At 40.2% G+C, this 25,485-nt stretch overlaps 1 protein-coding gene across 2 annotated transcripts in view; it reads right to left on the reverse strand.

Moving 5' to 3' along the window:
- Window positions 1–25,056, reverse strand: part of MOB2 (MOB kinase activator 2) — a 147,091-nt gene extending 122,035 nt beyond the window's left edge. The window contains exon 1 of one of the 2 annotated variants that reach the window (XM_063117113.1): window positions 24,694–25,056. In XM_063117113.1, the coding sequence (XP_062973183.1) occupies window positions 24,694–24,710 (17 nt within the window). In that variant the 5' untranslated portion in view covers window positions 24,711–25,056. The remainder of the gene's footprint in view (window positions 1–24,693) is intronic. The other variant, XM_063117116.1, reaches the window with a different exon arrangement.
- Between the last annotated feature and the right edge of the window lie 429 nt (window positions 25,057–25,485).

A 25,485-nucleotide genomic window follows, 5' to 3' on the forward strand; every position in this document is an offset into this window, starting at 1 on the left:
AAGAACACACCCTCTCAACAGCTGATCTGACAGTTATAGCTACTTTCCCCATAGCTGTCATTTCTTCACTGAAGGACACAACACTCCACAGTTCCTCTATGTACTTGCTAAAAAGCTTCAGCTACAAAGCCACACTTGCTGAGCTATTACTAGCTTCACCTCAGCTTTAAAATTACGAGCACAAGATTAGATGTAATGCACAACATAGTTTATGATTTGACTGCACATTTAATGTATGGGTTTAGATCTCATGAGAAATTCAGCTGTTCCTTCTCTCTAAAAATGAAGGGAGGAAAGATAAATTCATCATTTGCTACAGGAAGAACTAATGCTGGATCTCACCAGCATCAGAATTACAATATAAGATAGGCATCTTCACAAGGACAACACAGTTGTCTAAACGCCTTTCAGTTTCATTAATTTATTCCTATTTCTCTGCTGTTTGAGAATGCATAGCAAAAATTGACCCTTAGACATTCTGTTGAGTCAATTCTCAGACACCAGAGAAAGAAGCAGAAACCAATTCAAGCAACATGTTTTGCAGATAGCTATTCAACCCACCATTTTCAGTACCAATAGATATTCATTTCACAACAACCCTAGCTGCTGCTAAGAAAACATGTTAATTTTTATCTTTTTAAAGTGGGAGGCATAGGGAATCTTGGAAAGCACCAAGAAAGTGCCTGGGCACCCATGGGTACCCCATTGCCTACCTCTATTTTAAGGTGTTTCTCTGAGATGGAATTGGGAGGCACTGTCCCCTTTGGTGACATCCATCCTTCTTTGAAGAGAAACTTCTAAAAGTGGCAATTGTCCAGAATTTTCAGATTTGATGCCACCAGGATGCTGATGCCAGCCAATGCTATCTCTCCCTTCCATCTAAATCCAAGGAAGCTATTCTTGTTCTAAATCAGTGTCTGATATCAGTAATGGACTGGATGAGGGAAAAATCCTTAAGCTTTATCCAGAAAAGACAGAGGGGCTCCTAGGTTAGTCAAAAGGCACATCAGGCAATAGGGAGTCACAGTCACTGAAGGCTATTGCTCCAGCAACTGCAGCTTCACTAAGACAGAGCAGACACAATGTGTTCAACTCTGACAGCTGTGTAAGCTTGCTTGAAAACTTCACTGTATTCCAGCCCATGCAAAGCCAGGTCTCAGTTTACTAGTTCTATAAAGGCCTAAATTGGCAAAGAGCACCTTTTATCAGCTTAGGCTGATATACCAACTGCGCCCTTATCTGGACAGTGATAGCCTAGCTACAGTTATCCATGCTCTGATAACCTCTCGTTTGGATTACTGCAATGCGTTATACGTGGGGCTGCCTTTGAAAACGGTCCGGAAGCTTCAGCTGGTACAAAACAGGGCAGCCCGTTTACTAACAGGGACTGGCTGGCGAGATCACATTACGCCAGTCCTTTTACAACTTCATTGGCTGCCAGTCCAGGTCCGGGCCCGATTCAAAGTGCTGGTATTGACATTTAAAGCCCTAAACGGTTTGGGGCCAGGTTATTTGAAGGAACGCCTCCTCCCATATGTACCTACCCGGACCTTAAGATCATCTACAGGGGCCCTTCTCCGTGAGCCCCTGCCAAAGGAAGTGAGGCAGGTGGCTACTAGGAGGAGGGCTTTCTCCGCTGTGGCACCCCGGTTGTGGAATGAGCTCCCCAGAGAGGTCCGCCTGGCGCCTACACTGTACTCCTTTCGTCGCCAGCTGAAGACCTTTTTATTCACTCAGTATTTTAACACTTAATTTTAACTTAAATTTAAATTATACTGTTTTAACTCTGTATTTTAACCTTATATCAATTTTGCTGCGTGGTTTTATCCTGGTTGTGCTTTTTATATTGTATTTTGTATTTGTATTTTTAACTTGTTGGTTGTTTTATGATGATTTTAATTTTTGTGAACCGCCCAGAGAGCTTCGGCTATTGGGCGGTATAAAAATGTAATAAATAAATAAATAAATAAATAAAATAAATTGCTTCAACCTACACAGTGTACAGACTACTTCTTTCCCATCTCTAGTGAGCTCTAAGATCTCTCTGGGTGTAAAATATGAGTGGCACATAATGGGTCTGCTTAGTACCCATTCCATGGCCACAGAATATCTTGCCTCAAAAGGCCAAAGCTCAACCATCCTTTGAAGGCTGTACAAGTTTAGGCAGATATTTAGGCTAGAAAGGAGCTCAAAAGTACTGGGAGGAGAGGCTCCTTGCAGCCCCAGCCAAACCTGGTGTCTTATTCGCACACCTCTCCCCATCCCCACTGGACGTTGCAGTAGGCAAACAGACCTGTCCGATGCTGGGAAGAACCAGTCCTCCCAGCGCTGACTGAACTAGGCACTGCCTTTGTGCGCCTCATGTCATCCCCATTGGGGGCAACAAGAAATGTATATGGAAGACTCAACCATTATTGTTATTTATTTATGTATGTATTTATATAGCACCAACAATGTACTTGGTTCCAGCAGTGGGAGAAGACCTTCTGAGTGCCACTTGAGGACCTGGCTTTGCATGTGCCTGCCATCTTTATCTCCAATCTGTGTTCAGAAATTACATGGAGGATTCCTCCAGGGACAGGCACTGGAGGCAAAGTCCTTCAAATCCAAGGAGGCTCCACAGGACAGATCAGCCTGCAGGCTGAAGTTTCGCCATCCCTGATCCTTGTAAAATTAGCAGTGTAGTTTTCCATTGGTCTTGTAAACCCACCTAGGTCTACAGCAAGGTAAAGTAGATATGTATTTAAGGTACTATAACTAAAGGTAACAACAATATGCTGAGGGCAACCCAGTGAAAGGCTAATAATGAAAGGCTAATAATGGCTTTGCCCCAAATTGCCCATAAAATAAGTCATTTATTAAATATTATTTCCTGTCTATTCAGAGTGGTTAAGGAAGCATACTTTGCTATGATCTAAGAGGTAATCCTATCAAGCAAACATCCTTCCCTCCCAGAATATCTAAGTCATTTCAGCAAGAACTCCGTCATTGCCATACTCAATATGCAAGACTTGTCAAAAGATTCCTTAAGGGAAACCTGGGAATATAGGAAATATATACTAGGACTACAGCTTGGAACAGGGCGGCTGAAAAAGCCATGTGCAAAAGCTTACAAAAATGTCTTGAAGGGTTTTTTTTTAAGTTCTTCGTTCTTTTGCCTGCAAGTTTTGTTCTTTAACAGGGTAGGTCTCCAAGGCAAACTGTCAATTATGGCTTAATCTGTTGTAAAAGCTGCTAGCTCCCTCCCCTGCCACTCCACCCATGTAGCAGTCTATAGAATAGAAACAGCTGCTCATGATAAACCTATGCTGCTGCCTTTCACATTACACTAGAGAGCTGTGAAACTGCCACAGTACACTTAAGAGCAGTAACAAGTGTATTGATGCATTGCCTGTCAGCCTGGGGACAGAGGAAAAGAGAAGCACAAAATGTTTAGAAGCGGCAAGGGAAACTGAAGTGCTCCAGGAAGGCAGCCAGAACAAATTCAAGCTGAAGAAACCAGGATATTCATAGGAATTGCTTCTGTTGAACAGATATGCTCTATGATCCCTACTTCTCAATACCTAGAAAAGGGAAAGACGGGATCAGCTTCTCACCATGGTTTTTAAAGCAAAACGTTCACATTTTCAGTAAGGCTGAGATTTTCAAACTATGGGAAGGAGACCGAAGTGTGCTAACTCTGGGAGGAGTCCGCAGCTGTTAGAAACCGGCAGCTGGGGAGCCCCTCCTTCCCATACCTGAACACAAAAACATCCACTATTGGCCTCTTAAGAGGACACTTCAGGCTCTGTGGTTAGTGAAACTGTGGTTTTCTGGGGTTCACATTAATCACAAGCCCTGCTGTCGCACACAACACTTTAAGGCATGGTTAGAGCCACTAACACTGCTGCAGATGGCCTGACTGTGGTTAGCAAAGTTTAGCAAAATGCATCGCACAAGACACCTTAAACCCTGATGCTTAACCAAAAGCCTTAAGGAACGGGTGTCTTCTGAACAGGCCCTATAGGGGGGAGTAGTTGCTATTTATTCATTTGATTTGTACCCCACCTTTTTCACAAGAAAAATGGCACTCAAGGGGGCTATGGTGTTGTTGGGAGGTATCAACTGAGGGGTAGGCAAGTTAGACATGTGTGTGCTGCCTCCCCTTCTGACCCACTTTCTAGTTTCAACAACACTGGTGGCTTATATGCAGGCCCCTCCAGCCTCCAGGTGCTGCTAGCAAATGCCAAGTCAATTAATGAGAAGGTGTTGATCATCAACTGCAACTCTACTGGGACAGAGAGACTTCTGCTTCAGTTACCCATTCTCCAATACCTTCCATTTGGATTACTAAAATGCAATGTACATGGGACTGCCCTTGAAAACATTCCAGAAACTTCAGCTGGTCCAGAGCATGCCTGATTAGATTAACAGGGACTAAATGATTTGAACATATTAGAGCAGTGCTTAATCATAATCTGCACTCAGTCTATTTTTAGGCCCAATTCAAAGTGCTGGGTTTGTCCTTTAAAGCCCTCATTGGTTTTGGACCAGGTATGTGTCTTCTCCCACATACACCTACCCAGATCCTGGGATCATCTTCAAAGCCCCTACTCTAAGCGCTCTTGCTAAATCTGCAATGGATGGCTAATAGGGAAAGGACCACTGTGATGGTGATACTTTGGTTATGGAATACCCTTCCCAGAGAAGCTTGCCTGGTCCCTTTTGTGTACTCTTTCCACAGTTAGGTGAAGATCTTTTTATTTTCCTAGACTTTTTAGATTGGTACAGTTTGAATACACTGAATTTTAGGCCTGATCAAAGGGCTGGAGCAACTTTCATCTGAGGGGCAGGTGAAATTATTTAGCGTGAGAAAATGGCAAGTATGGGGAGACATGATATTGGTGTACAAAACTATGCATGGTGTGGAGAGTGTGGATAGGGAGAAATAATAGAACCTGGGGTCATCCCATGAAGCTGATTGGTGGGAGATTCCAGGCAGATAAAAGGAAGTACTTCTTCACACAGCACATAGCCAAAGTATGGAATTCACTACCACAAGACATAGTGATGACCAGCAATTAGGATGACTTTAAAAGGGGGGTAGACAAATTCCTGGAGAAGGCTATCAATGGCTACTAGGCCTGATGTCTCTATGCTACCTCCGGTATCAGAGGCAGAATTCCTATGTACACCAGTTGCTGGGGAACATGGGAAGGAGGTTGCTGTTGTACTCATATCCTGCTTGTGGGATTCTTGTCAACAGCTGTGTGAACAGATTGCTGGACTATATGGACCCTTGATCTGATCCAGCATGGTTCTTCTTATGTTCTTAAACAATTTATGTTCTATTTCGACTGAATGAGGCTCTGCACAGGTGCAGAGCCCAGATGTGTGAATGACAGAGATCACGAGGAACTACAAGGGAAAGCCTCCTCAAGGTGCCTTTCACTCACTGTGCAACAACCAGGGAAAAAGCCTTCTCTGTTATAGCAACCTGTTTGTGGAACACCCTCCTCATAAAGGAGGTGCCAGCTTTGCTATAATTTCAGCACCAGGTCAAAACTTTTTTGGCCCAGGCATTTAAAGCCAGTCAGTCTGTTTTACAGTATTTTACTGGCTTTTATTGTTTTATTATTGTATTTTATTGTTTTATTATATATTTATTATTCACTGCACTAGGTATCATATGATGGGGAGTTTATAAATATCCAACATAAATGTTGATTGTCATTGTATTTTAATGTTTGTTGTAAGACACCCGTAACACACTTATTGGGCAGCATACAAATAGTGTAAATAAATAAAATTGGCTCTTTAGTTCTTCTGTCACAGTTACAAACTCTTGCACGCAGCAGCAGGCTACATGGAAGGGTTCCTGTGCTGGGTTAGTAGAGCCAGTAGGGCCATGTATGGGCTAGTAGAGCTAGAAAGGTCATGGCCTGGGTCAGCAGAGCCAGAACGGCCATGTTTTGTCCAAGTCCAAAACAAAAAGTGTGAGAACAATGCAAAGAAATCACTTAAAGTCTTACAGTTTTAAGAAGACTCAGACATTCTCTTAACAAGACTGTGAGGAATGTAAGTGGATACTGTTCTCAGATCACATCACCCTTATACTCTTACCATCTGGTACACAAGGGCAGAGCTCAAGGAAAGTTTATCATTATTTTATAGTCAGGTCATTTAACAGGATTTTACTGAACATACCCAAGTGACAGCCATGGACAGATAGATTTGCCTAACTAGGCCGACTTCCTACTCCAGGGATGGGAAACCCTTTTTTTGTCAAGGGCCACATTCCCTTGTGGGTGATTTTCCAGGGGCCACATGTTAACAGTGGGCAAGGCCGAAGCCAGCAGTGAGTGGGGTTTCCCTTTTCTCTTTCTGCCACCCCCTTTTTATTCCCTGCCTCTTCCTTCCTGCCCAGCAGGCTGCTACTGAAGGGATGAATCACTCTTACCAAAAGTCTGAACGGATTGCATGCAGAGGGCTTTTGAAATTTGGCCAAAGATAGCATGTGGCCCTAGAATCGCAGGTTGTTCATCCCTGCCTTAATCAATTATTGATTAAGGCATATTAGTAGCAAACATACCTAGATTCTATTGAATCAATTCAGATATTATAACTATTTCTATCCTAAGGGAGTAAAATGTCAATGAGAAAACACAGATACAACCACATCTTGTGCAGCCATTACAACTTTGTGGCTAAAAATAAAATTATGAAATTGCATTTTTAGCACAGTGGGTGGATATATTTGCCTATATATCACAATAAAGGAAAGCTGCACCATGATAGATTCACACTAATGTCAAATGAAATGTCATTTAAACATAGAATTCAAGATAGCGGATTACGTCTAATCCAGAGGTTCTCAAACTGTAGTAGTCTATGGAAAGGTCATACAATAGTCAATATTTATACTTAGCCCTGCGCTTGATTTGTTTTCTTTCAATGTAGACTGTGGTTGCTTTGACCAGATTATTGAACAGACTAACAAGCCTAAGGCCCATGATTTTCATAATGTGGAACTGGTTTTGATGAATGTGGCACTGACGAAAAAAGGATTAATATGAGTTGTGCATTGATTTGCAGAGCCAAAAAAGTTTAGTGCTGAGACCCCCCCACCCTCCGTCAGCAATTTTCAAGTACAAGGGGGGGGGGAGTTTGAGAACTGCTGCTGTAGTCTATTAGCTCTTGATACTGTTACCAAGGGATAAAAACACAATGTGTTCAAAGTAAACAGCAAGTTAAATGAAGACTGAGGCAACATTTCTATTTGATCTTCTTATACAGCAGCCGTGGTCACAGCAGAACCTGGGATGATATACTCAGTTTTTAAAAATAGAAAGGTGTATTTTTAGTTCAGAAGATATTGTAATGTCATGCAAGTGTTTGCTTCTGTCCAAAAATGCTAATCATTTTAATGAGCTAAAAAGACCCTCATTCCATCCACACTGTACAGTTAGAGACAAGACTTGTGAGAGATGTTGGACATATTTAGAATTCTGTGCACCATACAAGTTTTTAAAAGAAACATGTCTTCCATAAATAGAAGCTCAATGTTTTCTGCAAGGTTAGTTCTCACTTCATAGAATAGGATAGCAAACCTTCTGGTTGCAGAGTTGAGACAATCTCAGTTATGATTTTGTTACAACAATATTATCTATCATACTGTCAGATGTTTTCTACAGAAAAACACCTGCTATGTTCTTTCACTGAATCAAAAGGGATGCAATTTAAGGTAGCGATACTCGCAGCAGAAAGACTAACCTGGGCACGGATTCATTCAAGCTTATTCAAAGTCAAGATTGAAGCACTGATCAAATACTATGAACTGGATTACCAGTTTGACCACAGTCAAGTATCAGCAACCATGAATACCCCTGTAAGTGGTAACTTATATTGTTACTGAATCATAGTGTCACCTGACAGGAACAATCATTTGATGGTATTTGGTGGGTTACTGGTTAAGTATTCATTTGTCAGTTCAATGTCCGACACCTACATGAGGATTTCCTTGAGTGCTTGTGAAAAAGGTTGCCTTTATCCTGTGTTTTAGATAAGCTGGCAACACAATTCCAAGTTATGCACATCACATGTGTGCTGGGGCCAGAATTAAAGGCAAGTTGTAACATGTTTTACAATTACATAATACTGACAACTATAGCGTTAAGAAACCACTTAGGATCAGACTATGAAAGTCAATTTACATCTTGGGTACAATACATAGGTTGGTTCACACTGTGCTCCAGAGCTACTTTAAGAACTCTTTTTTCAGCAGCACCCCGTCACTGAACTTCCAACCCACTTTTAAAACTTCACTAAATTCAGGCTTTCAAACTGTGACTTGCTTGGGTGCTTACAGCAAACAAAAATAATATCCAGGAAAGGAAACATTTATAAATTGTAAAAAAAAAAAAACTATCTTCTTTTCCCACAGCCTTTAGCCAGACTATCAATATGGCCAAATGAGTAGGTGAATATGCTCTAGTGGAACTATTTGCAACATTGCCTATGTTTAAAAATAATTTGATATCTTGGTGTGAGACCAACAGTACAAGCCAATATTATAGCATACTCTCAGAATCCAAATGCCTAGAAAACAGCATTAGAAGACAGCTTGCTTTTAATAGAAATTATGCCCCAAGCATGGGCATTGGCATATCCTCTTAAAATAACTAGGCCATATGCAACTTTGGCTCCTACAAAACAAAACTATTTCCTAAAAAACCCCAATAATATACTGGCCAGTTGTAAATCTTCAAACAATCTTCATTTTTTTTAAAAAAAATCCCTGAAATATCAATACTGGACGTTTTTTGGATATGAGATGACTAATTAATGAATTAAGCTACATAGAACTAGTGAAGCTCTCCCTACTTATTTATCAGGCATCTCCTAAAATGGATAGAAAGGAAGTCTTGAAATCAATGAACAGAGTTGGCACTTCCAGGTAAAAGACACTGCCTTATGGCTTCTTAATATTGCCAACACATGCATTAAAATCACACCTCTCTGCCTGGTGTGAGGGCAAAACTGATATGTGGCCCAGTTTCAAACCAGTACAAGTGACCCTTACTTCCTATTTCCTGCTACCTTTGACTGCTTCTCCCAACTACAGTGTGCCCTGCCCATTATTAAACTGGTTAAAATTTGACAATGTATGCCAGCAATGAAAAAATAATCAGACAAGCTGAGATCCTAAAATGCTGTCAAACCTGTTGTGGGTCTTTTTAGTGTGCACTGCAAGAACAACACCTTGCACATTGAATAGGCCTTCCCCTTTGCAGAAGTTTAATTGACTGTTTGATGTCCAACCCTGGTTATAAGTTCCACTTCTCATATCCCTGAACTACTCTTTCAGATATCAGTCTAAACATAGATAGTTGCACCTTTGGACTAGAAAGTATTTCCACATAGGCAGCTAGGAGCAAAGCAATCTACTGAAACAAAGATGAAGTCTAAAGTTACACAGCACCAATCAGCAATATTAAACCTGGATGAAGAGCTTGAAGTTCTAATAGAAATGTCATTCTAAATACATGCAATTAGCTCTTTCACCAAAAGGAATACTTAACATTAAATAAAAATGCTAAGTCTTTCAAAGTTAGCAGGTTTTTTTATAGACTACACAAAGCGATTTAAATAACTCTGAACTGAATTTTAATTCCTAGTCAAGTAAATAGTTCTACATAAAAACAATGAAGAGATTACTTTTAGATTCATTAAGAGCCATGTTAAGAACCATGTGCATGATGAAACTGAAGAAATCATTTTAGCCTGCAGAATCCATGTAGTTTACAAATTAAGTATTTAGTTTAGAAGAGCACACATTTTTCAGATTGCTGAAATGACTTCAGACTGCTTGACTACAGAGGTCACTGCATAAATGTGACTTGTACTGTACAATGCAAAGGCTGGACATCAGGTATTTTGAGAATCTGGGGAAATGTTTCTCTATAGCCACTACCTATTTATACATCTCATCATACCAGTAAGTAAACAATTACATCTGACTTGAGAAGGATTCGCTGAACAGTCCAGAGCACTATTCAGTTCTATAGCTTCAAACAGATTAAGATATATACATAATTAGAAACATATCAATAAAATAAGGGCCTTAAAATTCTAGTACTATACAATTATCAGATTCGATTAATGTTGAGCTGACAAACTTGACAGCAAACAAATAATTAGATTCACTGTTGGCCACAGCACCAAAAGTCCCAGCACCTACATGAGCTTCAGCAAAACCGTTCAGCCTGCAATGTGGTCAAACAGCTACACATTACTTTGAAATGTTGAAAGTTGCCTTTATTTGCACAACATGGGCACCAAGTGTTCAGATTTGATTCTCATAATGTGACTACATATAAATGGAGTGTTGTTTCTCACCTTCCAGTGTTATAGGTCTGCACATTTTAGCATTTCTCCAGGTATGCTAGATGGATAGAGAGAAGTGAAGTTTCCTGTCCAGGACCACTTCCTCATTATGCAATTGTGCATATTTGTCTGTGGTTGAATTGTTTCATTATGAGAATCTTAATATTTATTCCACTGCTAAACTCTGTTTAACTACTACAAACATGGCAGAGGGGATTTCAAGTAGATGAAGCAAGTATTATTCTTAAGAACAAAACTAAACAGTGGTGAGGAAGAGCTTCTTTAACCTCCTCCTCTGAGCACTGTATTTATTATACATTCATTCAAGCCACATTCTAAGTAAAAGAATCAGAAAAGTGCAGCATCTGAAAACAGGATGTGAACAGGAGGTGCTTTGCACGCACATGTCTTCCACACAGAAACTACAGAGACTGGAAAAGAACAAAAGTAGCAGCATCAAGCTTATGGGTTATAAAATATACAAATACTAAGACGGGCAAGTGTATCTTTTGTCCAAATGAGAAAAATAGCAATGATACAGGAAATATAGGATCAAGATTAAAATTTTCTATGGCTCTGATTTTAAAAGAAACATTCTCTACATGCATACATTAAATCAATACTAAAGAATGCTTTTGCTAATCCATTCAGTATCCACAACATATTTCAAGACAAACTAAGACCATAACCTCATACATAGATGGCAAAATGTGTATTGCTCTGAGACATTGGTCCACTTGAGATGTTGTGACAAATCATGGATTGTCGTTATGTGCATGAGCTGAAGCAAGCTCTTAGATCCCCGTCCACATCCTCTTTCCCCTACTCCATGCATGAGAGGAAATCAAAAGAGAACCAATTTTCTCTTCTGTGGCAGCTTGTGGTTTGTACTAGGTTGCATTCAGAAAGGAATATGTCATATTTTATATAACCCACAGTATGCTCTTGTTCTGAATGCTCAGAGAGAAGTATCACTGTTAGCACAACAAACTGCTGTCTAGAAAATGATGGAGACACAAATCCACACCAAACAGTATAAAAGGTCTGCTCTGTGAGAAATGCACATAAGACAAGTTAAAACTTTTAGATCAAATGACATGTACTGTAGAGCAGAAGGTCACAGATCAAACTCATTATCATCAAAAACTGCTTTGGAAGAATCATAAATAATTCAAATTGATCTAAAAAACACAGTTTACCAATAAGAGTTCTGAAAGACTTTCTTAAAAGGGATGAGTGCAGCATAGACACAAGTAGACCTAGTTCTACATTTTTACAGCTATTATATTGATTCCTGTGCTGTTTGTTTTGTTGTGTTGTTTTCTTTTAAATATCTGTATTGTATACTTTTAACTGTTTGTCTGGCATCTGTAATCTGCCCAGAGAACACAAATTATTGGGCAGAATAAGAAATATAACAAATAAATTAAAGCGAGGCTAACATCTGATTAATCAAAATTGCCAGACCATTCTTTTACTAGCCAAAATCACATTAACTTACATTTTAGCGATATTTCTATGTTCCTAGGATGCTATTTTGGGATGCATTAATAGAAGTATAGCTTCCAAATTGCATGAGGTACTGGTTCCCCTCTATTCAGCACTGGTTAGGCCTCATCTTGAGTACGTCATCAAGTTCTGGGTACCACACGTCAAGAAGGATGCAGACAAGCTGGAGCACATTCAGAGGAGAGCAACAAGGATGATCAGGGGTCTGGAAACAAAGCCCTATGAGGAGAGACTGAAAGAACTGGGCATGTTTAGCCTGAAGAAGAGAAGGGTGAGGGGAGACATGATAGCACTCTTCAAATTCTTGAAAGGTTGTCACACAGAGGAGGACCAGAATCTCTTCTCAATCATCCCAGAGTGCAAGGCACGGAATAATGGGCTCAAGTTACAGGAAGCCAGATTCTGGCTGGACATCAGGAAAAACTTCCTGACTGTTAGAGCAGTAAGATATCTTCTTGGCCCGCCGCTCTGACCATGTCACTCCACTTCTGAAATCTCTTCATTGGCTTCCAATTCACTCCAGAATCCAATATAAACTTCTCCTGTTGACCTTCAAAGCTTTTCACAGTCTAGCTCCTGCCTATCTCTCCTCTCTCATCTCACACTATTGCCCCGCTCGTGCTCTCCGCTCCTCTGATGCCATGCTTCTCGCCTGCCCAAGGACCTCCACTTCCCTTACTCGGCTTCGTCCTTTTTCTTCTGCTGCCCCTTACGCCTGGAACGCTCTTCCAGAACACTTGAGAACTACCAACTCAATCACAGCTTTTAAAACTCAGCTAAAAACTTTTCTTTTCCCTATAGCTTTTAAATATTGAGTTTGTTCTGACTCTATACTGTTAGCTTCACCCTACCCGGTGCCTGTTTACACTTCCCTGTGCCTGTTTGCATTCTCTTTCCCTCCTTATTGTTTACTACAACTTTATTAAATTGTAAGCCTATGCGGCAGGGTCTTGCTATTTACTGTGCAATCTGTACAGCACCATATACATTGATGGTGCTATATAAATAAATAAATAAATAAATAAATAAATAATAACCACCAATTACCTAGTGAGGTAGTGGGCTCTCCCACACTAGAGGCATTCAAGAGGCAGCTGGACAACCATTTGTCAGGGATGTTTTAAGGTTGATTCCTGCATTAAGCAGGGGGTTGGACTCGAAGGCCTTATAGGCCCCTACCAACTCTACTGTTCTATGATTCTATGAACATGGTATACAAAGACAGAAGGATTGGCATCCAAACTAAGGAGACTATGAGTTTGTTTAACCTAGGAATTTCTGTGGACGAGCAGAACTCACGAGATGCACACATGTTGTTTCCATTTTTTTAAATCAACAACCCAGGAACATGGTTGTTTTGTGACGTGCGAACCTGGAAACTCTGAGCTGTTTCTTGGTTAAACAATCCAAAGTTAACCCAACAAAAAACATGGGCAATTGTTGGGTTAACTGTGGGTTCGCATGTCACGAAACAACTTAGGAGCCAGTGCGTTATTTGTCCATGGAAATTTTTCCATTCCACAAGTTCATTAGTAAAAAAAGTAAATGTTTACAAATTCCAAACACAACATTAAGCAAGCTTGGCAGTTTCTAAGTTGGAATAAATGCTTTTCAGGTGATTGTCCCTATCAAGTATGTTAGAGAGTACATATATGTCATTGAAATACACATACAGTAAAATGGAACTAATAAATAAAGCAAAACTGAAGGTGCCCAAACAACCTTATTGGAAGAGGGTGTCGAACTTCATTGAAATAGGTGGCTGCTTATCAGCAAACCATGCACAGTTCTTTGGGTTGCAGAAATTAGAGACCGCATTTAGACAATCAGAGAAGAGGAAGCATCATGGCTGCTCCCCGCACCCCTGCACATGTGGCTGCCATTTACATTATTCTCCATACTGTGGCATGGGTTAGCATGTCATCCAAACCCAGGATGCAACAGCAGAGCTTTATACCCACCCTTCAACTTCACTGATGGTGCTATATAAATAAATAATAATAATAATAATAATAACTGAAGGGAACCTCTCCTTCAATATAAGCAAAAAGAAAGAAAGCATCTCACCAATAAAGTATAGGAAATTTCTCCACTGAATAATATTATCAGCACTGGAAGGAAGGACTATCAAGTCCATGTGCCACTTAAATAAGCAGAAAATCAATGTTGTTTGCCTGCACGGAAGAGAAAAAACCCAGATCAGCTTCCAGTTTTCAACTGTCCTTTGTGCAAGGGCATATTGCCCACATTCTCCAGAAGCCATGAAACAGCATAGCAAACATACTACACAGTTGGAAAAAGAATTCTTACCACCAATACCAGCTGAATTTGCTTCAGCATTTATAAATCACACCAAGATTTACTCAAATTAAAAAAGTTTATGTTAACATATATTCAGCCGTCATTGTTGTTGTTGTTGTTGAATTTACAGGAAAACAGATCTGAAAACCACCTGGTCAGCAGCCAAACCTAAAGCAGTGCCCTCCTGTGAACCCTGTTCAGCCGATGAAGGGGAAACACACAGCTCCTTGAATATCTCCTCCAAACCGAGCAAATTAGTGCCCATCTCTCATGCATACTGTCCAATTATTTTGACAGCCAGAGCAGTTTGTTCTCGCTATTCTTTCCAGGGGACTCTCCTGTGGGCTGTTCTACCAAGGAAATAAAACAACCCTGCACCTACAAGTACACATGCATAAAATGCCAAATCTAGTAAATACATTTTAATTTCCGCCTACATCCAAGTTTCTAGAACTTCTCTCAACTCTACAATTTAACTGAGGTTATATTTTGGCCTTCCATTTAATCTTGGCATTAAGTTGGTTTTCAGCAATAAGAAGAACCTCTAAATTGTATGTCATTTTGAAATCTGCAATATCTTATGCTATTACACAGCTGTGGGAAAATACACATTAGCGGATTCTTCTATAGAAAGAATGTGTGCACTGAACATGGTCATACTTAATTTTAATATGACCATCCATCCAGAACACAACTTTAGAAAACCATGTGCTCCCTTCTCTACTCCACCAGCCAAGCAGATACTGCCATCAAAGGATCTAGGATCTGACTATGCCCACTCACAACGCCAATAAAAGATTTTGATTTGCTCAAAATATAGTCCCCTCTTTTCCAAAGGCCCCTGAACCACAGAACCACTCCTTAGTGGAAAATCTCTAAAATTTCAAAAGAAAATACAGACAAACCATATTTGCAAAGATGCAATTCTCACAAGTGCAGTGGAGCAGACTTTGCAGACGACTCAAGAAGCCTTTTAAAATGTAAAAAATTATGTTTAGAAGTCATGAAATCAGGGGTGGGGGAACAATGTCTGACATAAAGACCCCAACATTCATCCAAATTCTGGAACCATAAAAGGTATGTGAAAGTTGGGCTTTTAAAGGGGTTTGGTGGCATGCCAACCTTGCAAAAGCCCTAAGGGCTCCATGAAAGCAGATGGTGGAAGAGAGAAGGTTGACTGCAGAGGGGAACCACCCAAGAAGCAGCTGCCATGAGTACAACTATGCTGGATCAGACTAAAGACCTATCTAGTCCAGCATTCTGTTCCCACAGTGGCCAACCAAATGCCCCAATGGGGAGCCCACAAGCAGGACATGAATGCAATAGCACCCTCCCACTCATGTTCCCCAGCAACTGGCATTGAACTGAGAGGCATGCTATCATGGAGGCAGTAGACAGTCTGCTCCCTCAAGCATCCAGTTGCCAGCAGAGTGGGTGCTCATTGTAAGTTATTGCATGTAAGTTATTAGTTATTATATGTAAGGGCCTTTTCATGAGTAGCAAGGGAGGCAGGAAGTGGGCATGGCTGGAAAGCAGGATATGAAGCTCTGAGGAAGTAACACTAACTCTATCCAGATAGAGGAGAGATCAGGAGCTAGAAAAGGAACAGGGTGTTAGTAATCTTTCTCTTTGGCTGACGCTTGCCCCACTTCCATTCCTCTCAGTGGAAAGTTCTAGGTACTCTGAGTCAAAGAACCAAAGTGAAAAGTTTAATGAGGATTTTGCCATTCACCCAGCAGATCTTAGGAGTTTCACTGACGTAACAGCAGAAATAAGTGGATGTGTTGTTACCAGATGAAGTGCTACATGCTTTTACAACAAAAAGCTTGCTTGAGAAAGGGAGACAGTTTCTTGTTATATTCCCTAGAATAAGAAGATTGTTCCTAGCAAGGATACTCTGAAGATGCACTCATTAGTAAGGCTATGATTTACAAACTGTTTAGGCACAAGAGTGCCTAAACAGTTTGCAATGATGTAACTAGATGGTGAAGCACTTAAATTGCAATATCTTTTGTTTTATCTTGATATAGATAAGGTTTCCTAAATAACAGCAGTCTTAAAAATGAGTTCACATCAGTTTTATAAACACACACCTTTTACAAACTCATGAGGCTTACTTCCCTCTCCAGGAGCTGGCCCCCCATATTCCTTCTTGTTAGCCATCCTATGATAGTGTAGCCTACTCACTGCATTTGGCTGCAAGCTAAGAGTTCCTATTTATTTATCACTATGTAAACAAGAGGCAGATATTGAAAAGTCATGAACAAAAGTAAGAAGTGAATAGTGCTCAAATACACTACTTTAATGAGATGCAAGGCCTATTTTTATTTTCTGCATTTTAAAGAACAATGTTACACATTTTTGAGGGTAGACATATATTTTAGAGGAGAAATAGAACGTGAGCACCTATGTTCCAGAAATAATTACCTAGTGTGTGGAGTATTTCCCACTGCTGTGACTAGAGGAGGTAATTCATCAACAACTGAAAATTCAATACAGCATGCATAGACCCGGTTCACATGTTACAACTATCCATGGATTATTTAAACCATGGGTATACCTGAACAAATGGAAGCAAGTGGGCATTCTAGTTCCCAAACACACATACCTATTTCCACTGCAATAAACATAATGTCTGACCCCAGAACTCTGGGATGTAGGAGGATAAACAACCCAGGGTTTGAACCCAATCGTTAAATGTGGGTTGTTGCTGATGTGCAAACTGTTCATAATCATTAATCAGGACTATGGTCTTCAATAAAGGCCTTCCTATTCACTGACATAATCTAAGGTTCTCTTCCATGTGCCTCTCTCGACTGAGGTATAATAGCTGGAGTCTGGGGAGTGGGCTTTTTCCATGATGGCAACCAGTTTGTGGAACTCTCTCTCCCCAGGGAGTCTTAACTGGTGTCCAAATTATCTTTCTGGTGCAAGGCAATCCTTTTCTTAAAAATTGTAGGCTTTTAAAAAGTATATTACCTCAAATGATTTTGTGCCACTTTTACTGGTTGCTACATTGCACATTTGACTTTTACATTGCCGATCATTTTATTGATGCACTTAGTGTAAGTCACCTTATAAATCTGTATTTGAAAAGTAGCATACACATTTCTAAATAGATGTCTCCTATATTAATAGGTGTCTCAGCAAATATTTGAGCATTCCTTAATAGTACTAACAGCGTGATGAAGTCACTGCTCAGTCAGGCTCCTATGTCACTTACCAAAAAGTGACCCCAAAGAGAAGTATACCCTTTTTGACAATCCAGATAAATTCTATTATCCATTGAATTTCTCCATGTATGTAAAATAGACTTTAGTCACTTTAATGCAAAATTCAGATAAAGATTGGTTCACACAATTGAATAACCCACCTTTTTTTTAAGCCATCGTGGCTTGATTTGATCGTGTGAACCAGGTCAAAGTGATAACGGAATTACAATGGTGAAAACAGAGAAAAGATATATCACTAGTGTCTAATATTTATATTACCAGAGAACTTTATTTTCCACAGAGGACAAGAAAGCATATTTAACAGCTTAACAATTATGACTTTACTGTCATTACTACAAAATACATTAGAAGTGGCTTTCTATATTGATCCACCCTTATCAGCCTGACCTATGTACTTAAGTTTCTATTATTCAGCCTCATTCATCCTATCTCCATCCTTTATGTTACATCATTAACACTTGCCCTCCCACCTCACCATTTATCTTCTTCATCTTATAGAATCATAAGCCCCTCTGGGCAAGATCTGTATCACTTCTAGATTCTGCAGGACCTAGCATATTGTTGGTACTGATTAACATATTGATCAGTACTTGTGACAGCTAAAAGTTAAAAGCTACTGAAATATTTTTGTAATCTGTTTATTGAATCCATTGAAATAAAATGCAAAGTTCTCAATAGAAGTAAGAGCAATTATTTAAATTTAAACATTGCAACAAGCTACAAGTAGGAATGGGTGCGAAATATGCTTTGCTAAGCTTGTGGGTTTTGTTGTTGTTTTTACAGATTTACTCTATAAAAATAAAAAACCAAGTCTTTCAGCGAACTGGGAAATATGTACCAAAATCTACATTTTCGCAAGCTTTCCAATGCAGCTTGTCTTGGGGAAAAAATAAGCACGAAAATGTGGTTAGGGAAAAGTGTGCACAAATATGAATATTTGAAAAAGTATATACTTAAACTGCATTACAGCAATATAAAAAACCTGGGGAAATGTGTACATTTCAAAACACATACATTAGGGGAAATGTACAAAGTACAGATTTTTCCATACATATTTTAAAAAAACAAATATTCTGAGCTTATGCAAAAATGGGGTAGAATGTGCTTGACCTTAAAAATCTCCCAATCTCAGTGAGACAGAGACTGCCAGATTCATCCATCCTTACCTAGTTACAAGTAGCCACAAAAGCTGGTAACAAACACATAAACTGTAATAGACATTTATGGCATATCACAGTCAATACATTTTCATCTATGAATCTTTTCAGATATGGGACAATGTAAGTCTGACATCTTCAGTGATTCAAGTTCTAAAAAGGAAAAGAAGTCCACAAACCTAGAAGACACCGACAAAATGCAAGAAGAAAATTCCTGCTTAAGTAGGAATTGAAAGCATACATACACTATGCTGCTGTGTAACAGAAGTGACCCTAACAAGAGTTTACATGGAAAAGCGGGTAAGTTGCTTTATAAAGGTTGGAGATTTCTTCTCCTTAAAGGAGAAAAGCTAACTGGCAGACCTAACCACACCATTTTACTCAAAATTCTTCCATAATAGCTACCATCCTGTTATTTAGTATGTGATAACTAGCTTGGCTTAGAATCACCTTCATGAGCATTAAAAGTGTGGGAAAAGTCAACCTGCAAGAAAAAATATATTGTAAATTGTATTACAAAAGTACACCTGGTCCATTTCTTGCTCTTGAGAATATGCCCTAACTTTGTCTCTCAACAGACCTACACATTTTTAATGAGCTTTAAAAATCCAGTTCATTTCCTTTATCATATTGCTGTTACGCTCAGACAAGGTACACATTTCTTTTAGCTTTAATCTGTTTAAACGTTTTGAGTAGCTGCCAGCCTCATAGCAAACTGCACTCTGTCATTGTTCCTAGCTACAAATTGTACTGCGGCATCTTCAGAGATAAGAAAAACTAATTCTAGAAGCCTGAGACAACATATTAGACGTATTTTGAATAGAACACATTAAAAAGGGCTTTATAATGACATTCACATGCACACCTCAATGTGACTGACAGCAAACACCGTGGGCAAGATCCAGTAGGGGCCTTGCACCTGTGGCCAGTCACAATCCACATGCAGCACCTACTGCTTGTGGCCATGATATAACACTTCCAAGTGCAAGTCTCAAAACGTTTGTTTCTGGAAGGCACGCCCTGGCCTTCCAGAAATTAGCATTTCTGCTTATTTTTGGGCTTGCCATCAGGAATGCTACATTGTGTAAGAGTCATGTGTATACTGTAAACACTAGTGCTGGCCATGCATGCAAGACACCTCCTGAATCCTGCCCATCAACTAAAGTCACTTGGTGCCCTACTTGAAATATTTTTCCAATGAAAGTCTACATGTTCAAGCCTCCTTGCAGTGCAGAAGTACTAAGAGTATATTAACCTATGTGACACTAACTTCATAATGCATAAAGCAGCAATGTTTTTTACACACCATCACTGGGTTTGCACGATCACTGCAGCCACTGTGGTGCATGCTGGCAGTTATTTTGAATATTCAATCCCGAATGGAGGTTTGCCATGGTTTATCATATGGTCGAAACCCTCAAATAACCCATGCTCTGTTGTACGATTGTTTAAACCTCAAACAACCCCTGACATCTGTGTTAACACACCTTCATTTAATGATGGGTGCCTTAGGTTTCGGGATACGACTACTCTAGTTTAAGTAACTAATATTTTAAGAGTTAGGGAAGGGAGATTAATATAGGATCAATTTATAGAAATGTGGACTCTATTATTTATTGGAATGAAAAAGCTCAAGAATCATTAAATCATTTTGTGAACTGCCCAGAGAGCTCCAGCTATTGGGCGGTATAGAAATGTAATAAATAAATAATAAATAAATAAATAAAAACTTTATTTTTCTTGGGATTATTTAATGTCACTTTGGTATAAAAATTGTTTATGTTTAAATTTGTAAGGCTGCTTTTAATCTGTAATTATCTTTGATGTTAAAATTTGATCACTGTGAGCAGTATTTGGTGTTATTACATATTAGGTGTTAAGATATCACTATGTATTACGTAAATAGCAATTTAACAACAGCAACTAACAATAATAGAAGAATTGCATAACATATTGCCATTCTTCAGGCTAACAGGATTTGAACGCACCCATAAATCAGTAACCTTGACATTAAAATGACACTGTTCAGCAGCAAGGTATAGGCCATTTACCTAGTGCAATGAAATGTCATGAAAATTTGGTGGGTCAATTATGGCAGTTTGATCAGTTCTTTCCCTCCAAATTTCAGCAAATCATAAAAAGAACAAGCTACCTGCAGAAGTATAGTCAAGATGTAATACCAGGCAGTTTTGCCCAGTGTTTAAGCCACGGCATGTGCCGGACATGATTTGGGCACAACTTTTGTGTCATCCAAACCCAGTCAGCATGGCTTGTGGAGGGTTAAACAACCCTCAAATAATCCAACAACAGCCCATGGATTTAACTCTCCAACCACCCACACCAAGGGGGTGATAATTCACTCCTGTTTAAGCCGTGGTGACCGTACAAACCACATTGCTGTCACTGCTACTCATTAATACAACTTTGTAAATAAAACTGAAGCAGAAGCATAATATTCCTGGGCAATACAAACACACTTTGATTACTTCCTTCCAACAAGTCTTTCAACTTTCAGTTCCTCTATTTAGGCTTGGTATCTCCTAAACACTTAACTATGGTTAAGGGATTGAGGGTACCACATGGGCTTGCATGCTCTCTCCCCTCTCTCCTGTACAAATTGCACTTACCTTCCCCTTCAGTATAAAAACATTGTGTTGCACTATATATTTATTGAAGTTGAATACTAACCATGGTTTGCTTTAACCAGGACTTACAAACTAGACCCAACCCCCAGGTAAAGCTAATCATGATGCAGATGTAATGTTATACACGCTTAATGCTGAAGAGGAAAGGGAGGGGGAGGGAGTACTTAAGAGCTTGGAAGCATACACAGGCTCAGCTATGGTTAAGAGGTCAGGAAACACCGCATCCACACCAAGCTGACTCTCAGATATCCAGGCTCAGAGATTTTAAGTAAGGGCTCAAAAGCACAAATGACAGCTTAGCTTGGAATACTTAAAATCTAGAATAAGGATAACTGCCAGAGCTCCTCGTTACCAAGTATAAATGCAATCTATGCTTGACCTTGAAAGTTAATTACTATAGACATTATGAAATTAGAATGTAGAGCAAATTCTAGTATTGTGTTTAGGGTGGGCAGAAAGCACATTCACAAGTATAGCTTCAAGAAAAAATAAATTCTCATTAAAGTAACACTTACCAAATATACTGCAACAAAAACTCTTACTGTACATACCCACTTTTTATAATCTCTATAAATAGAAACTAAGATTATTCCTAAAGAAATGTAATGCATGATAACATTCAAAAAAAGCACAGAATAATATGCATTCATTTCAGCCTAGTTTTGCAATTTTCAGAAGCTTCCTGTCCCTTAAAAATGATACCATACTTTAATGTTTTAGTTGCAGGTAAGACAACTGCCAATTATCAAAACCTTGGTATAGCAATCAAATCCTATAAGGTTTTTCTGGAAATATTGCTTATGATCTGTTGTACATCGCCTTGGTGGTTTTTACAGAAAGGAAGTATAGAAATCCTTAAATGTGTATGTAACTATAAAGACTTCACCCTTCAAAGACAAAAGGAGTACACAAGTAGAATGTTTATGATGTTTGAGACAAAAGTAAACAAAGCAGGCACCACTAGTGTCCATGATGTACTAAGAGTGTCGGGTAATAGCAGCAAAGACCAGACACGTGTTAATAATGACATTTGAACTACATTGGAGAAGCAAAATTTCTCCTTAATCGTGTCTTCAAAAACATGATATACTCAGCCTTCATATAACCAAGTGCTACAAAAAAATCCCAAAAATTAATAAAGAAGCAGACATTGATTTTGACAAGCTTTCACAATTTATTCATAGCTATGCTTGAGTACAGAAAAATGTGACCAATAAGCATTGTTACTATAACTGTTACATACAACTACTGAGTCCCGGTTGAAAAACAAAAAAAAAGTTTCTGTTTATTATAAACACAAACTGCAGTTTTAGCAGTTTTGAAAAACAAAAGATAAATCTTAGCCACATCTGCATGAGGAGGGGCCCATGCTCCTCCCCACACTAGCATTAACCCCTCAAAATTAGATGGACAATAACACAGGGGAACGCTGAAGCGGCTCCTCCTATGAGATCTGAAGTTTCTCATCTCAGAAACGCAAGAAAGAACAGTGCTGTTGTGCCTCCCACAGCACTGGAATACTAGGCCTATTCTAATAAGCCTGTAAGCTTTTTAATGTACAACGCTCATCAGAAGCCTGTCCAACTCCACTAATGTGCATTCATGCAAACATATACAACTCAACAGCCTGACCGCCCAATCTGACAATTGAAAATCAATACTTACTCCAGATGTTTTGGTAAGGATGTTGAAGAAGCATCACATCCAGCATGAAGGAATTTGCCCTCTTTTTAGAACTAATAAGACTGATTTTATTTCAGCTAAGAAAACCATAAAGAAAGGTTCCCCATGGACACTAAACAGCAAGTACTGCACAAAGTTTGTGACCCTTTTACTAAAGTAACATGGTAAGCAATGATGCTCTAGAATGGGATGAAATTACTCCATAAAACCAAATAACTTAAGAGCATGTTTATGGACATCTTACCCACCAATGAATTGGACAGCATCATTATTCATAGTTCACTCAAGTCAAGAATATTCATGCTGTCAGCAAGCATCCAAATCTTTGCATTTCATCACAGTTAGCATCCCTCATCCGCCTGAGATTTTCAACAGCAGCAAATTACTTTCTACAGTTTGTTTCCCCGTGTAATTAGTACTATTAATCCCAGGCTCTCCAAGCCCCCTGGTGCGGCAATGATTTGGTTTTAACCTCTGCCAAGGTCTCCTCTTCTATATTCTGGCAAGCAAACTCTTGGAAAAGTTTTAAGGTGTGACCTGAAGTGCTAGTGCAAAAACAGAAACCCAAACTGACAGAATACGCTGAGACTTGCCTGTTCTGAATCCAACTTATTACCATGTTGATGAGTTACAGCAAGATTTGTACTCTGCATTTTTTCTCTCTCTAACCCAATTAAGCAATATTCATATTCCGGACAACTGACAAGTTTAATAGCGTTAGCCCATAATTTATTTATTTATTTTAAAAAATCTCTTCCTAGTGTTAATGCACATTATATCACTGCTTCTCAGTCTGAAGTTATGATTTTTGGAGGGAGACTTGCTTGAAAATTCCCTTGCCAGTACAGCATGCTTCAGTCTCAACCAGATATTACTAACCATTTTGCACCCCTTGGCCTCGTGCAACACAGGATCCCAAAACAGCTGCTGTGATGCTCCATATTTTCTAATTAGAAAGTGTCACCTACTGACAAATGATCCAATATTCATACCACTCAGCAAACCCTTAATACACTGGTTAGCACATGCCCACAGGAAACCAATGTGCTACTCACATCAAACTGAGCACTTCACATTTCATTCACACCACACCCTTTTTGTGCCCCTTGTTGAGGCTCCCACCACTGGCAATTCCTCCTTAGCAACCTGGTGCTGTGTCAGGGTTAAGGTTTCCATGGTAACTACATCTATCTACACCTCCCTATTCAAGCCAGATTTGCTGCCCTCCTCCCAGGGCTCCAGTAATCCAGGGCATCCCCTGCTTGCATTTCTTTATAATCCCTCGTTCTTAAATTATTGCACAGGAGGATGCATGGATGAGAAAGAGCATGAATATTCCCAAATACTCTGACAGAAGATCACACCTTTTAACTCAGGTTTTGTTTACCTAGAGTAACTTCCATCCCTGATTCTAGCCTTCAAACCACTAACTCAGATTGTAATCTCCACGCCATACATATGCATGCATTGTACTAGTCTGCGTGCACATGCTTGTGTACACATGGGAAAGGGACATAAATACATCTCCCATTCTTCAAACCAAAAGGAGTAGAAAGGTGGGGGATTAAAGCGTGTCGAAAGCGAACTAATCCAAGTTAAGTAATCTTGAGTAGAACTCAGGAACAATTTGCAACTTCCTGCGCGGTTCACTGACCTAAGTGCTATGGCATAACCGGCCCCATGGCGTGAGGGGAGAAGAGAAGGGCAACAAATATTGGCAAGTCGCCCTCCCCACCCCCAAGGCGGAGTTGCTGCCACGAAGAAGCTCATAGCATCCCCCAGCCAGCCAAGGCCACTCACCCCATAAGCCAGTCCATGACGCCGCCCGCTGCTAGGCGCCGCCGCGGCGCTGGGCCAAGCGAACGAGCAGGCGGCTCTGGCTCTGTCCCTGCCTGCCCGCCGGAGCTCCTCTCCTCACCGCCCGCTCCGGCCTCGGAGGAGGCTCATGGGTGCCTGTCCCAGACCGGCCCTTCTCCCGCCTTGCGCCCTCTGTTCTTCAGCCGCTGCGCGCTGCTGCTGCTGCTGCTGCTGCCGCTTCTTCCTCCTCCTCCTCCTCCTTCTCCGGGCGGCTCCGCTGGGTTCCCGCCCCCAAGGCAGCGCCCGCCGGGTCTCCTCAGCCAACCAGCCGGAGTGAGTGAGCGACACACACTCCCTACCTCTCACTCTCAGAGTGGCCGGAAGTAAACACACAGCCTTTCCTCCAACGTTTTCCCCGCCCCGCCCTCTCCCACGCCCGGCTACGGCAACCCGGAAGTGACCGCATTGCTGGGGGAGATGGGAAATGTAGTCCGGCTGGAAGTCCGAGGGGTTTCAACAAGAAGAGAGAAAGCAAAGTGTGTATTAAAACGGGTGTGCGAGTTTTTCTTCTCACTGTGTGCGAAACAGAAAGAAATTGCAGAAATTCTGAAGCCATGGAGGAAGATGGAGATTTGCGGGAAAATGGAAATGTATGCAATGCTTATTGTCTTCTTAAACCTAACCTTGTTTTACTACACTGGGACTTCAATCCTATACGCACTTACCAGGGGAATAAGTCCTATTGAACTCAGTGGCGCTTACTTCTAAGTAGTAATGTGTAGGAACGCGTTAAAA

The sequence above is a fragment of the Elgaria multicarinata genome, chromosome 2 (genome assembly GCF_023053635.1).
Source record: "Elgaria multicarinata webbii isolate HBS135686 ecotype San Diego chromosome 2, rElgMul1.1.pri, whole genome shotgun sequence".
NCBI classification, from domain to species: Eukaryota; Metazoa; Chordata; class Lepidosauria; order Squamata; family Anguidae; genus Elgaria; species Elgaria multicarinata.